This window comes from Mustelus asterias, chromosome 3 (genome assembly GCF_964213995.1).
Source record: "Mustelus asterias chromosome 3, sMusAst1.hap1.1, whole genome shotgun sequence".
In the NCBI taxonomy this organism is placed as follows: Eukaryota; Metazoa; Chordata; class Chondrichthyes; order Carcharhiniformes; family Triakidae; genus Mustelus; species Mustelus asterias.
Window position 1 is genome coordinate 9,316,104 of NC_135803.1, and position 16,493 is coordinate 9,332,596.

Consider the following 16,493-nt stretch of genomic DNA (forward strand, 5'->3'; position numbering starts at 1 on the left):
TCTGTCAGCTTTTAAAGGCAAAGAGAACAGATCAATGGAAGGGTTTCAGAAAGAAGGTCCAGAAAATAAAGCTGAGGCAACTAAAAGCCCTAGTGAGGCAAAGGAAGGGTGTGACCCACATGAGGTGAAGGTCAGTTGGAAGGGGTTGCTGAAGGTTAGTGGGGTGAAGCTACGGCATAGTTTATAAACAGGGATTTTGAATTTGGTGAGTTGGAGGGTTGGGAGCAAATGCAGGTCAAGAATTGGCAGGGTTTGGCATGGGGTGCTGCACTTTGCCGTGTCAGGTTTGCCCAGTTGTAGCAGCTTTGATGAAAGTCTGGTCTCTAAATCACTACCAAGGAAGGCCAAAGATTAGAGATATATTGTTATAATGTACACTTTGTTTTATAAAACTATAAAAAAGGTCACTACACAAAATAGAAATAAGTTGATAAATATAATAGAATTTCAATTGGCCCACCATGTACAGTCAGTTAAGAGCTATACCATAGCGTCAATTTTAAACTATCACCACCACCTGCCTCCAACACCCTAGTGATTATACTATGCGGTACATCTGGCAACCTGCAAGGAGAAGAGGATAGAGGTAGCTATAGTGCCACACTTGCCTGTCAGTATGTTGAATTTCCTGTCTCCTTCTGCCATCAAATGAGACCCAGGCTGCGTTCCTGGTATCGGGCGACAACATTATCTTCAGAAAGCAAACACAGATGCAGCTTGTAAGCTTGGAATTTATTTCACCGATTCCAGACATGAGTTTAAATGCATTTTCTGGGGCACTGCATTTAACATTTTTCATAACACACTTTCCTCGCAGAAACAGCCCAACTGAATGGCTCAATGCAGGTAACTTGAGTCCAGCTTGATAAGACCAGCTATTGGAGGACAAGGCAACTTTAGTGGATTTCTCTCATTTTCTTCCCTGCATTCCCATGACCAGACATACACTTAAAATTGCAACTAATTAATTCATCCTCATTAATGTCCTTTAGGGAAGGAAATCTGCCATTCTTACCCGGTCTGGCCTACATGTGACTCCAGAGCCACAGCAATGTGGTTGACTCTCAATTGCCCTCCAAGGGCAACTAGGGATGGGCAATAAATGCTGGCCAGCCAGCGACACCCATGTCCCACGAATGAATAATTTTTTTAAAATCCTCACCCAAAGCCCGAGGCCAATTGTGAGGCCCAGTTGCTACTCCTGTTCAAACCAGATGATATTGTGAGAAAATGATAACATGAAAAAACAATGAATCCAATAATTGGAAATGCGTTCTGGTGGTTGTATGTTTGAAGGAAAACAAATTATTTTAAAATGAAAATTGTAGAAAAGACAGGTTGGTGGAACTAGGGCTTTGATACCTAGCAACACTGAACAAATGTTTGGCCAAGGCAAGTTGATAAGAATGGAGGATAGCGTGTCAATGGTTAAAGATGGTAAAAGTTCAAAAAGGATGGGGTGAATTTCACACATGTAATAATTCATGTAATAAAAGTAATTAAGAGTGACTTCTGAGAAAGTTAGTTCAGATAAGGGAAGATCGAAAAGGCAAGTTTACGCTATGCAAGAGATTGCCACTCACAGCAGCAAACTGTCAACTCCCAACAAGTTGTGCCTGGAGAAAGCCTGTTTGAGAAGCCAGTTGTCTCTATCCTAAGCCAGAAGCAACTCCAAAAGATATGTGTGCCTAGTGTAGTAACAACTGCCGGATTTTGCTTATAGTTTTTAGAATCTATGGGATGTTATTTGAGGATGTTTAGCTCAGGTTAAAAAAAAGAAGGACTTGAAACTGGGAAAAATTAAAGTTGTGTCTAGTCATTAATATAGTCAAGTGTATAAGTGTATTTTGAGTCAATTTTGTGTGTTTTACAAAGAACAAAGAAAATTACAGCACAGGAACAGGCCCTTCGGCCCTCCAAGCCTGCACCGACCACGCTGCCCGACTTAACTAAAACCCCCTACCCTTCCAGGGACCATATCCCTCCATTCCCATCCTATTCATGTACTTGTCAAGACACCCCTTAAAAGTCACGACCGTATCCGCTTCCACTACTTCCCCGCAACGTGTTCCAGGCACCCACTACTCTGTAAAAAATCTGCCTCATACATCTCCTTTAAACCTTGCCCCTCACACCTTAAACCTATGTCCCCTAGTAATTGACTCTTCCACCCTGGGAAAAAGCTTCTGACTATCCACGCCTCTCAATCTTGTAGGCTTCTATCAGGTCTCCCCTCAACCTCCGTCGCTCAAGTGAGAACAAACCAAGTTTCTCCAACCTCTCCTCATAGCTAATGCCCTCCATACCAGGCAACATCCTGGTAAATATTTTCTGTATCCTCTCCAAAGCCTCCACATCCTTCTGGTAGTGTGGTGACCAGAATTGAACACTATATTCCAAGTGCAGCCTAACTAAGGTTCTATAAAGCTGCAACATGACTTGCCAATTTTTAAACTCAATGCCCCGGCCGATGAAGGCAAGCATGCCGTATGCCTTCTTGACTACCTTCTCCACCTGCATTGCCACTTTCAGTGACCTGTGTACACCCAGATCCCTTTGCCTATCAATGTTCTTAAGGGTTCTGTCATTTACTGTACATTTCCTATCTGTATTAGACCTTCCAAAATGCATTACCTCACATTTGTCCGGATTAAACTGCATCTGTCATCTCTCCGCCCAAGTCTCCAACTGGGCTATGTCCTGTTGTATCCTCTGATGGTCCTCATCGCTATCTGTAAATCCACCAACCTTTGTGTCGTCCGCAAACTTACTAATCAATCCAGTTACATTTTCCTCCAAATCATTTATATATATTACAAACAGCAATGGTCCCAGCACTGATCCCTGAGGACCACCACTTGTCACAGCCCACCATTCAGAGACACACCCTTCCACTGCTACCCTCTGTCTTCTTTGACAGAGCCAGTTTTGTATCCACCTTGTCAGCTCACCTCTGATCCCATGCGACTTCACCTTCTGCACCAGTCTGCCATGAGGGACCTTGTCAAAGGCCTTACTGAAGTCCATGTAGACAACATCCACTGCCCTAACCTCATCAATCATCTTTGTCACTTCCTCAAAAAACTCGATCAAGTTCATGAGACACGACCTCCCTTTCACAAAACCATGTTACCTCTCACTAATATGTCCACTTATTTCCAAGTGGGAATAAATCCTGTCTCGAAGAATCCTCTCCAATAATTTCCCTACCACTGAAGTAAGGTTCACCGGCCTGTAATTACCTGGATTATTCTTGCTACCCTTCTTAAACAAAGGAACAACATTGGCTGTTCTCCATCCTCTGGGACCTCCCCTGTAGCCAGTGAGGATACAAAGATTTCTCTCAAGGCCCCAGCAATTTCCTCCCTTGCCCCTCTCAGTATTCTGCGGTATATCCCATCAGGCCCTGGGGACTTGTCTACCTTAATGTTTCTCAAGAACCCCAATACCTTCTTCCTTTTTGATCTCAACATGACTCAAACTATCTACACATCCTTTCCAAGACTTATCCACCAAGTCCTTCTCTTTGGTGAATACTGACGCAAAGTACTCATTTAATTTAGATGTTTCAGGAAGGACAGAGAGGGAGGCAAGAGAGGGGGGGGAGTGGCACTGTTGATCAGGGATAGTGTCACGGCTGTAGAGAAGGTGGACGCCGTGGAGGGATTGACTACGGAGTCTCTGTGGGTGGAGGTTAGAAACAGGAAGGGGTCGGTAACGTTGCTGGGTGTTTTCTATAGGCCGCCCAATAGTAACAGAGATGTTGAGGAGCAGATGGGGAAACAGATCCTGGAGAGATGTAGGAATAACAGAGTTGTCGTGATGGGAGATTTTAATTTCCCAAACATAGATTGGAATATCCCTAGGGCTAGGGGTTTGGATGGAGAGGAGTTTGTTAGGTGTGTCCAGGAGAGTTTCCTGACACAGTATGTGGATAAGCCTACTAGAGGAGAGGCTGTACTTGATCTGGTGCTGGCTAATGAACCTGGACAGGTGGAGGATCTCTCGGTGGGTGAGCATCTTGGGGATAGCGATCATAATTCTATCTCCTTCACGATAGCATTGGAAAGAGATAGGATCAGGCAGGCTAGGAAAGTGTTTCTCTGGAGTAAAGGGAAATACAGTATCAGGGAGGAAATTAGACGGGTAAATTGGAAGGAGGCATTCTTGGGGAAAAGTACCGAAGGAAAGTGGAGGATTTTCAAGGAATGTTTGTCTGGAGCTCTGCATGACAACGTTCCGATGAGACAGGGGGGTGTTGGTAGGGTACGGGAACCGTGGTGCACGAAGGTTGTGATGAACCTGGTGAATAAGAAAAGAGAGGCGTACAGAAGGTTCAGAGAGCTAGGAGGTGTTAAGGATTTAGAGGAGTATACGGGATGTAGGAAGGAGCTTAAGAAGGAAATTAGGAGAGCGAGAAGGGGTCATGAGAAGGCCTTGGCGGGTAAGATTAAGGAGAATCCCAAGGCTTTCTACAAACATGTCAAGAGTAAAAGGATGAGATGTGAAGGCATAGGACCCTTAAAAGGTGAAGGGAGAAAAGTTTGTGCGGAACCGTTAGAAATGGCGGAGCTGCTTAATGAATACTTTACCTCGGTATTCACGGTGGAAAGGGATCTGGGTGGTTGTACTGCTGGTTTGCGGTGGACAGAAAGGATCGAGCATGTGGACATAAAGAAAGAGGATGTGTTGGAATTATTGAATGGCATCAAGGTTGGTAAGTCGCCGGGACCGGATGGGATGTACCCCAGGTTACTGTGGGAGGCGAGGGAGGAGATTGCGGAGCCTTTGGCGATGATCTTTGCATCGTCGATGGAGACGGGAGAGGTTCCGGAGGATTGCAGATGTGGTCCCTATATTCAAGAAAGGGAACAGGGACAGCCCGGGAAATTACCGACCGGTGAGTCTAACCTCAGTGGTTGGTAAGTTGATGGAGAGGATCCTGAGAGACAGGATTTATGATCATCTAGAGAAGTTTAGTATGATCAAAAGTAGTCAGCACGGCTTTGTCAAGGGCAGGTCGTGCCTTACGAGCCTGGTTGAGTTCTTTGAAAATGTGACCAAACACATTGACGAAGGAAGAGCGGTGGATGTGGTCTATATGGACTTCAGCAAGGCGTTCGATAAGGTCCCCCATGCAAGACTTCTTGAGAAAGTGAGAGGGCATGGGATCCAAGGGGCTGTTGCCTTGTGGATCCAGAACCGGCTTGCCTGCAGAAGGCAGAGAGTGGCTGTGGAGGGGTCTTTCTCTGCATGGAGGTCAGTGACCAGTGGAGTGCCCCAGGGATCTGTTCTGGGACCCTTGCTGTTTGTCATTTTCATAAATGACCTGGATGAGGAAGTGGAGGGATGGGTTGGTAAGTTTGCTGACGACACCAAGGTAGGTGGTGTTGTGGATAGTTTGGAGGGATGTCAGAAGTTGCAGCGAGACATAGATAGAATGCAAGACTGGGCGGAGAAGTGGCAGATGGACTTCAACCCGGATAAGTGTGTGGTGATCCATTTTGGCAGATCCAATGAGATGAAGCAGCAGTATAATATGAAGGGTACCATTCTTAGCAGTGTAGAGGATCAGAAGGACCTTGGGGTCCGGGTCCATAGGACTCTTAAATCGGCCTCGCAGGTGGAGGATGCGGTCAAGAAGGCGTACGGCGTACTGGCCTTCATTAATCGAGGGATTGAGTTTAGGAGTCGGGAGATAATGCTGCAGCTTTATAGGACCCTGGTTAGACCCCACTTGGAGTACTGCGCGCAGTTCTGGTCACCTCATTACAGGAAAGATGTTGAAGCCATTGAAAGGGTGCAGAGGAGATTTACAAGGATGTTGCCTGGATTGGGGGGCATGCCTTATGAGGATAGGTTGAGGGAGCTTGGTCTCTTCTCCCTGGAGAGACGAAGGATGAGAGGTGACCTGATAGAGGTTTACAAGATGTTGAGAGGTCTGGATAGGGTAGACTCTCAGAGGCTATTTCCAAGGGCTGAAATGGTTGCTACGAGAGGACACAGGTTTAAGGTGCTGGGGGGTAGGTACAGAGGAGATGTCAGGGGTAAGTTTTTCACTCAGAGGGTGGTGGGTGAGTGGAATCGGCTGACGTCGGTGGTGGTGGAGGCAAACTCGTTGGGGTCTTTTAAGAGACTACTGGATGAGTACATGGGATTTAATGGGATTGAGGGCTATAGATAGGCCTAGAGGTGGGGATGTGATCGGCGCAACTTGTGGGCCGAAGGGCCTGTTTGTGCTGTGGCTTTCTATGTTCTATGTTCTAATACCTCGCCCATTTCCTCTGGCTCCACGCATAGATTCCCTCCCTGTCCTTGAGTGGGCCAACCATCTCCCTGGCTACCCTCTTGCTCTTTATATATGTATAAAAAGCCTTGGGATTTTCCTTAATCCTGCTGGCCAATGCTTTTTCATGACCCCTTTTAGCCCTTCTTACTCCTTGCTTAAGTTTCTTTCTACTTTCCTTGTATTCCACACTTGCTTCATGTGTTCCCAGCCTCCTAGCTTTGACAAATGCTCCCTTTTTCTCTTTGACTAGGCTCACAATATCTCTCGTTATCCAAGGTTCCCAAAGCTTGGCATACTTATCCTTCATCCTTACAGGATGTGCCGGTCCTTGCACTTGAAAGCCTCCCACATGCCAGATGTTGATTTGCCCTTCAAACATCTGCCCCTAATCTACATTCTTCAGTTCTTGCCTAATATTGTTGTAATTAGCCTTCCCCCAATTTAGCACCTTAACTTGAGGACTACACTTATCTTTATCCATCAGTATCTTAAAGCTTACTGAATTGTGGTCACTGTTCCCGAACTGCTCCCCTACTGAAACATCGACCACCTGGCCGGGCTCATTCCCCAATATCAGGTCCAGTATGGCCCCTTCCCTAGTTGGACTATCTACATACCGTTTCAGGAAGCCCTCCTGGATGCCCCTTACAAGCTCTGCCCCATCCACGCCCCTAGCATTAAGTGAGTCCCAGTCAATATAGGGGAAATTAAAATCTCCCACCACAACAACCCTATTACTTTTACACCTTGCCAAAATCTGCCTACATATCTGTTCCTCAATCTCCCGCTGGCAGTTGGGTGGCCTATAGTAAACCCCCAACGTTGTGACTACACCTTTCCTATTCCTGAGCTCTACCCATATTGCCTCTCTGTATGAGCCCTCCGAGGTCCTCCTGGAGTACAGTTGTGATATTCTCCTTAACCAGTAGTGCAACTCCCCCACCCCTTTTACATCCCCCTCTATCCCACCTGAAACATCTGTATCCTGGAATGTTAAGCTGCCAATCCTGTCCTTCCCTTAACCAAGTCTCTTTACTATTTAGTAAATATTTATTTTGTTTATCACAAATGTCTGAGACATCCATCACTCGTCTTCACATCTTCCCTCACATTATACCAAATTGCAAAATATGACTGAGAGTCGGCGTTCCAAGTTTCTCTTCTGGCATTCGGAATACCCTAGCATTTAACATCAGCTGTGCTGTTAACAAAATTGGAGGCAATTGGCAGGGTATTAAAGTCTATTTATTAGTGTCACAAGTAGGCTCACATTACCACAATGAAGTTACTGTGAAAATCCCCCAAACGCCACACTCCAGCACCTGTTCGGGTACACAGAGGGAGAATTTAGCACAGCCAATGCATCTAACCAGCACGTCTTTCGGACTGTGGGAGGAAACCAGAGCACCCAGAGGAACATTAAGAGCATAATTTCTTGATTGCATTGGACATAGCGACTCTTAAAATTAAAAAAATGAGCAGAGTATTGAACCAGGAGGTTGTTGCGAGATCTTAAAAGTGGGTGACTGTAAAATGGATTTGGCAATTGCCAAGACCTAAAGGATATAACCTTGGAGAGTTTGAAAAGCGTAACTGCGACTAAATCAATAAATTTGGAAGATAAATTGCAATTGGGATCACCTGTAGGGGAAAAAGAAAGCAGACGTAATTGAAAGTATAGCTAAGCATTTGTAACTGCTTAGGCACTTGAATTGGCTAAAATTCAGTTACAAATGAAACAATTTGATATAGAGAGAGGGAGAGAAAGCGAGATGAGAAAACATGAGATGGAGGAAAAGGGAAAAGAGATAGAAAATAAAAGAAACTTGAAATGGAGGAAAAATGGAAAATAAAAAGAGAAATAAGACAGAAAAGGAAATTGGAAATGGAGAAGTTAGCAAAGAAAGATCAGTCTTGAATATATATTCAATAACAGAGTATACACAGTCCTATAGCAGGAGAATTCCAAAGACTCAAGTTCCTGAATGAAGAAATTTCTCATCTCAGTCCAAATTGGCCGATAACCTATCATATACCGGACTCTCCAGAGGAAGCAGCTTCAATTCGATAAACTTTCATTCTCAAACTCCAGAGAGTAGAAGCCTATTTCATCCAAATCACTCCTCATAGGATAATCTGCTCATCCCAAGGGTTAATTTTCTTACACAAAAGTATGAACAAAGCAACATCTTCTGAACTGACTGCAATACAGTCAAACTCCGATCCTGGCCATTTTTGAACATCACTGAGTCTACACGCTCACCTTGAGTTCCATTCCTGCCGGGACTACAATAGGCCGGAACGAGAGCGAGTGAGGACAGATAGGAGTGATCATGATGGCTGGGACATTTGGGTGCATCATAGAGGCTCCAGCTGCTGCTGCGTATGCTGTGCTACCAGTGGGGGTGGACACGATAACACCTGAAGAAACAATCAAACTGTCCATTAAATACTACCGCGCCCTCAGACAAGGCAGCATTCACAAACACTCAGTTCATACCCAGCAAAAAGAGATAAAGCAACTTCTTTACCCAGAGAGTGGTGCAAATGGGAAAACTGCTAACATAGGGAGTGCTGGAAGTGAACAGCACTGGTACATTTAAGGGAAAACTAGATAAGTACAAGAGTGGGAAGAAAATGAAAGAACAGAGGGGTTAAATGAAATAGGATGAGAGATGGCACATACAGGATAAACACTGGCATAGATTAATTGGGCAAAAAATTCTATGCTGGATATTCGGAATTATTTGAGATGAAGAAGAATGGTAGAACTGCAGACATACATTTTGAACATTACTTCTATTCAGTGAATCACTGTCCACTGAAACTGACTGCACTGGGCAGGATTTAATTAACTAGATTCTGTCAAAGGGGAGCTAGGTAAGTTCCTGAGGGAGGATGATTTGAGGATAGCAAGTTACTGGTAGGCTGGCACTAGATTAATTCATCAGTTACCCTTTGCAGCTTGGCCTCATTATCTTCACAAGTCCTAGTAACTTGTTTTTTAATATTCATTTAATAAACCTGTAGTCACAGTATTTATATATTTGGCTGTTCCAGTTCAATTTCTTGTCAATACTAATCTCCAAGATGTTGATGGAGGTGGATCCAACAATGGTAATGTCATTGAACAACAAAGGGTTAGATTCGCTTTTGTTGCAGATGGTGTCACACCAGGTGATGAACAATGTGACATGCCACTTATCAGCTCAAGCCTGAAAGTGGTCCAGGTCTTGCTGCATGGTCAGATAAATGATGATATCACGCGTTATCTAACCCATGCAATATCTGAGCTGAGAAAGGAAGGTGCAATGGGATGCAGAAAGAATAACCCACTGGACAAAAATGTTGATTCATCAACTGCTTCCAAAATTCCCAACCAGCATGTAAATAAGCTCTTTAAAAATTGATATTATTCCTCTTACCATCTCCCTGCACAGATGTAATGAGTCTCCCATCCAAGTACAAGTCCACATTCGAGAGATACGATGAGGGGCCTCGATCCACCACCACCTCATTCAGCACCTGCAACAACATCCATTCAGAAGAATCAATGCCCAACAACGTCAAATGGTAGACTTAGACTGGAGGAAAAAGGATCACAATAAACAAAGGATAATACAGCATACCTTAATGCTTTCACATCTAAAAATATTTCACATTGCATTACTAGTGTTACTTATACTGAAAACGAACTGGACAAGCCACGTAAACACTGTGGCTACAAGAGCAAATCAGAGACTGGGAATTCTGCAGCAAGTAACTCACCTCCTGACTCTGCAGTGTCTGTCTACCATACACAAGTCAGAAGTGTAATGGAATACTTTCCACTTGCCTGGATGAGTGCAAGCACTAACAATATAGAACAAAGCAGCCCGCTTACTCAACACGCTTTCTACCACGTTAAAACATTCACTCCTTCCACCACTGGTGTAGTAGCAGCTATGTGTACCACCTACAAGATTCACTGCAACAACTTGCTAAGCCTCCTTCACCGGCACTTCCAAACACCTCAATCCACTTACCAGACAGTTGGAGTGCTCAAAACTATCAGTCTACGCTCAGTTCACTGATCTCATCCAGGGCAACAATATTATGCAGAAGCCACTACTGGAAAATGTAGGTGTATAATGCAGGAAGACAAAGTTTCTGGATGCAGATCTTCAATAATTTGCAACATGCAAAATAATTAAAATCTGAATTGACCTATACCTTTGGCTTTAACTATACAGAGCTGCTCTTTAACAACAGGGCAAACTCTAAGAAGGAGTGCAGGAGCAGATAAACCACAGGGCTTCATGATGCACAGACTTTCAGCAGAAGTTGATATCTGTGTTCTGAAAAAATGTGACGTGGTTTTACTGACGGGTATTGAGTATAAAAGTAACAACATTCAGTCTGTACAAATCATTAGTTGAGTAATAGAAGATTGTTGGGTCCTGTTTTGGGAGCTGTAATTGAGCAAGGATGACAGCATTGAAGACTTTTACAGGCAGAGTAATTCAAAATTAAGAAGAGAACCGAAAGGTTTCCACTGGTCACAGTCAGTAACTTGAGACGATAAATCGATTAGCAACAGAACAAAAAGAGTTGGGAAGATATTTTCTTATAAGAGTTGTTTTTTAAAAAACTCAGAGGGACGTTAGACTACTTGAAATAGAAGTGGAAGCAAAATTCATAACAGCTTTTAAAAGGGGAGTAAATAAAGTGTTTGGGGGGAAAAGGGCCAGCAGTTACAATGGTCCAAATGGTCTCCTACTGTACTGTAAAATTCAACGATTTACTTTATATGGCTTTTGCTCCTTCCTTTTATAAAATGGTAGATGAATGTTACTGAAAATCGACTGGCATTAAAGAGGAAAAGACATCTTTTAGCTCAAGGGTTTGCATTCTTAGTTAACATTGAGTACATCAGTTTTATTAAAACATTGGAAACAGCCATCACCGAGCAACAGTGAAGTATGGAATTTCGAGCAAACTATTTACAGATCAAGTTATTTAGGTGCAGCTGCATTATTTACTCAATGGATCCTCAGTGTTTAGCTGCAGGTAGTTATCCAAATTAAGTTTTTATTGAATAAGATTAGAATGCCGCATGGAGTGCACTGCAGCAAGTAATGAACATTTTCTGCTTGTTCAAAGTAGCTTTTTCATTGCACTGATACAGAATTCCAGCTTGAAATAGCTGATTTTGACTCAATGCTGTTTATCGAATAAAATACAAAGAGAAGTCCAAGATAGCAAATTCAGTTTGGAAACTATCTGCAGTTTAACCCAAGAGCAAGAGGTGAATTTAAAATAAAAACTTTAAAATGCTCGAGTTTTTTGGAATCCGATTTGCATTTGCTAACAAAACACTCCTCACGTGTTAATATTAAGATGGCACAGGGCTCTGAATATGCGGCATAAAACTCCGCTTTGGCTGACTAGACAGAGGTACAAATAGGCTGGTATACTTGCTGCTGCTGCTAGCCTTGACTGTGTTCAGGGATGGGTCTGATACACCAACATACTAAACTTTTATATGGTCATTTTTCCCTACATACAGCAAATCAAGTAGCTGACAACGCCTCATTAATGAAGCAGAAATATTCACAAGTTCCAACTCCACCTACTGGCTACAACTTGCACCATCTCAGCACCAGGTATGAGAGAGAAAGTACACGCATTCAGCAGTCAGGTCACTACTGTTTGTCGAATGCACGCAGATCTTTAAACAGAAACACAAGGTTTTGACCCTGCAAGATCAGGATGGGGTGAGGGGATAAGATATTAAAGATTAAATTAATTTCAGTCCATTTTTTAAAACTTAATTTCTTCTCTCACTCCCCTTCAAGTGTTTCACATACCTTGTCTCAACATTCGCAACTTCTTGCATTTATACTTAACATTTGAAAACATCAGAGGGCACCTTGGAGGAGCATAATCAGAACAAAACACTGACAATTATATTGGCTACATTAGCTTTGGATGGAGGGGGGCAGCACAGAGTCAGAATGTTCCCCAGGCTCCATGGGTTAACTGTGAATCTACATAAACCAGGATATTATTCCTGCATGATAGCAGGTTAAGGGGGACTCGAATGCATTTTAAGATTTTGAAAGGAATTGGTCGTGTAGATAATGGAATTATTTTCCACTGGCTGAGTTTAGAACAAGGGGCATCATATTAAAATGACTACTAGGCCATTAAGATTTCCCAAGCATTCCCAGCAAGCCACTCGGTTCAAGGGCAATTAGGGATGTGCTATAATGCTGGCAACACCAACATCCCAGGAATTAATTAAAAAAATAAAAAAAATAAACACTTTCTTCACATACAAGGTCACAGAATCATGAAACTTTCGCCCACTAAAAACAGTAATTGCTACCTCAAGTAATCATTTCAATTCTGAGATCAATCAATTTTTGCTAGCCATGGGTAGAAAGGATGTGGAGTCAAGGCACAGTCTCATCAAACAGAAGAACAACCTGGAGGGGTTATATTCCTAGCAGAGAATAGGTGACCAAAACTTGGTTGAGGAGGTAGATTTACATGATGCAAAAGTAGAGGATACCTGGAGTACTGTGTGCAGTTTTGGTGTCCATATCTGAGGAAGGATGTCCTTGCTATAGAGGGAGTACAGCGAAGGTTTACCAGGCTGATTCCTGGGATGACAGTCTCTCCTCATATGACAGACCTAAGTCGATTAGGATTATGTTCACTGGAGTTTAGAAGAGTGAGAGGGGATCTCATAGAAACTTATAAAATTCTAACAGGGTTAGACAGGGTAGATTCAGAAAGAATGGTGGGGGAGTCCAAAACTCGTGGTCATAGTTTGAGGATAAGGGGTAAACCTTTTAAAACTGAGGCGAGGAGAAATTTCTTCACCCAGGAGGGTGATGAATGTGTGGAATTCACTAGCACCAGAATGTAGTTGAGGCCAAAACATTGTGATTTCAAGAAGAAATTAGATATGGCTCTTGGGGCTAAAGGGATCAAGGGATATGGAAGGAAGGCGGGGGGGGGGGGGGGGGGAATCACGATATTGAATTAGATGATCAGCCGTGACTAAAATGAATGGCGGAGCAGGCTCAAAGGGCCAAATGGCCTCCTCCTGCTTGTAGTTTCTATGTTTTTAGGATGTGCATGTAACTAACAGATCTTTGTTGGCACCAGAAAGCTGCACAATGAATATTTCAATCACACTGGGTATGGTAATATTACTGGACCCTGTCAGTCCATAGACTGATAATCCCAAAATGGAAAATTTGAAGAGTTTGAGAATTTGAATTAACTTTCAGAAATAAAATGGCGATCGCTGATTGTCAGAAAATGTATCTCCCTTTTTAAGATTAAATGGAAGAGTGGGAATGAACGTGTTTAATTCCCACATAAACACTCAAGTCCCTTTTAAACACTCTGCATTAATGGCCTTCTGGGGCTGGACATTACACAAATCAATGTTGATACCACGAAACATTTTTTCTCAATTTGCTTGTAACCTCATGATAAAGCATTAGAGACAGTAGGGAAACAAAACCTAGGGGTAATAAATATGATTTGATTTATTGGTGACAATTAGGAATTGAGGGGAAACTGTTTCCTCTAAAACAAATTGAGAAAATATGGAACTACTATGGTGAAGAATATGTGGGATTAGCATATCCTGGAACATTTATATCTTTTAAAATTACGATTTCCTTTATAATTTGCTAAAAACAACATGGCAGATTTTTCTTTTCTAATTCACGACTTCGGCCTCATTTTCCCCCTTCTCCATTCCATTAAGGGTAGGACCTCGCAGAAGGATTTATGGTCTTGTCTACACATACATGTAGTACTTGCATGAAGACTTTTCCTGCCTCGTTGTCAATATGACTCTGTGGGGCCAGTCCGTTATCCTGCACCAAGTACTGCCTCTCCACTTCTGCTGATTTTAATTCCTTAACCACCTTCACCTTCAGGCGACTCCTCAGAATTATCCTGGCATCTCCTGATCAAAGACAAGGTTCCAAAATAAGCTGCATTCACTGAGATTTTCCAGTATTGATCACTCTCCTCCCAGTTAAAATTGCAAGACAAGTACAGATTAGGAAGCAGCAGGTCAGCGGGGTTCAGCTCCCTACGATAAACACATTCTGAATCACTGCCCCATCACTGAAACCCACTGTTCTTTAATCAAGGTTTTAACCTCTGGTACTCGATCAGAAGTCCATCACAAATACTGGTTGCTCAGCACGTGAAGAACACCCAGAGTTTTTAAATCGGTCATCAAAAAGTTTTTCACTTTCAATTCTATGTCCATGGCATACCTTTAGAATAGAATAGAAACCCTACAGTGCAGAAGGAGGCCATTCGGCCCATCGAGTCTGCACCGACCACAATCCCACCCAGGCCCTACCCGTACCCCCACATATTTACCCACTAATCCCTCTAACCTACGCATCTCAGGACTCTAAGGGGCAATTTTTAACCTGGCCAATCAACCTAACCCGCACATCTTTGGACTGTGGGAGGAAACCGGAGCACCCGGAGGAAACCCATGCAGACACGAGGAGAATGTGCAAACTCCACACAGACAGTGACCCGAGCCGGGAATCGAACCCGGGACCCTGGAGCTGTGAAGCAGCAGTGCTAACCACTGTGCTACCGTGCCGCCGACCGAGAGAGGAAAGGCTCGCTTCTTGGATACCTTTTACCAGTTTACAAGCCCTCTCTCAGGTCTCCCCTCAGTTACTTCCTTTCAGTGCTGACATTAATCAGCTTTGTGACTTTTCTCTGTACTTACAGACTTGAATGTTTTCCCACATCGATAATAATTGTGGTCAGCATAACGTACCCTTTCATGACTCGAGACTTCGTACTGATATGGAAATAAATTCTGCCATTTTTTTTGTTCAGGGCATGTAGGCATTTATAGCCCATCCCAAATTGTCCTTGAACAGAGTGGTTTGCTAGGCCATTTCAGGAGGTCACTGAACATTGCAGTGGGTCTGAAGTCACATTTGGGCCAGATAAGGACGGCAGATTTCCTTCCCTAAAGGACATTAGTGAACCAGGTGCATTGTTAATTCCAGATTTCTTTTATTCAAATTTCACCATCTACCATGGCAAGATTCAAACCCAGGTCCCCACAGCATTACCCCAAGTCTTTGGATGACTAGTCCAGTGACAATACCACTGTGCCACCACCTCCCCCTACTTAGCACTTGAAGTCATGGGAGTGTAAAGAAACATATATAGAATCCAGGACAGGATTCAGAACATGGATATCCAGTATTTCATGCCAGGCACTTGTATCTGGATGCAATAAAAGTGGTTTGGGCAACTGAACAGGGTCAACTAGTAACTCAAACACTAGTTATGAGTTACTCATAACTCATGGAAACACACTAGAAGATAGAATTGGGTTACCAATCAGCAATGATCTAATTGTACACCTGTTCCTACTGCCACTGACCACACTCCTAATATAAAAGCACATTTTACTTAAACAAGTTATTTCCTCCATAAATGCACGATATGCCATAATCAGCATTCCCTTCACAATCCCGCCCACATGAATGACAATTAGTAATTTCAATCTTTTATATCGAAACCTTGCAAAAATGAATTTAAAAACAGTTCCTTGCAGTTGATGGCTACAGGAACAATACAGGGAAAAGTGGAATTCGATCAGATACAACAGGCGAGGGAAAACAGTGGCACAGACTTGGGGGCCAAATGATCCATTTCAAGCTGTAATATTCCAATTCACTAACTTCACACTATCTTCGACCAAACCATTCAAATATTGCTGCTCTGTCAATTCAGTTGCCTACTGATTTATTGCTATTTGTTCAGCCCCATAAGGCGAATTGTACCACAATTTGGTGATAAGAGTTGGCAGAAAATAGAATTAATTTAATTGTAATGGCCTCTCCAAGCCTTGTGAAGTCTGTGGACCATACTAATTTAGGTGGTTTAGACTGCACACGCTTTTCAGTTTAAAAAAACGTCGATAGTTTTGTTCGCACTTCAGCCCCATCTAATGTAGAGAGGGGAGAGAAAGGAGGGGGATTACCACATGAACCTGCTCCTGGTCCTAACCAAACTTGCCATCGATAGGTCCAGGCAGCAGGTGATTGAGGGGGTTGTCTGATCTGATTGTCTGCTCCTCTGCTGTGGCTACATTCACAATGTGGAGATGCTGGCGTTGGATTGGAGTAAACACAATAAGTCT

The 16,493-nt window shown here is 43.2% G+C and overlaps 1 protein-coding gene across 1 annotated transcript in view; it reads right to left on the reverse strand.

The window, feature by feature from the left end:
• Window positions 1-16,493, reverse strand: part of LOC144486565 (NAD kinase-like) — a 43,996-nt gene that overhangs the window by 4,737 nt on the left and 22,766 nt on the right. Inside the window, exons 8-11 of the mRNA XM_078204624.1 lie at window positions 14,104-14,264; window positions 9,715-9,814; window positions 8,553-8,710; window positions 609-691 (exon numbers count right to left, since the gene is read on the reverse strand). Of these exons, the coding sequence (XP_078060750.1) occupies window positions 609-691; window positions 8,553-8,710; window positions 9,715-9,814; window positions 14,104-14,264 (502 nt within the window). The remainder of the gene's footprint in view (window positions 1-608; window positions 692-8,552; window positions 8,711-9,714; window positions 9,815-14,103; window positions 14,265-16,493) is intronic.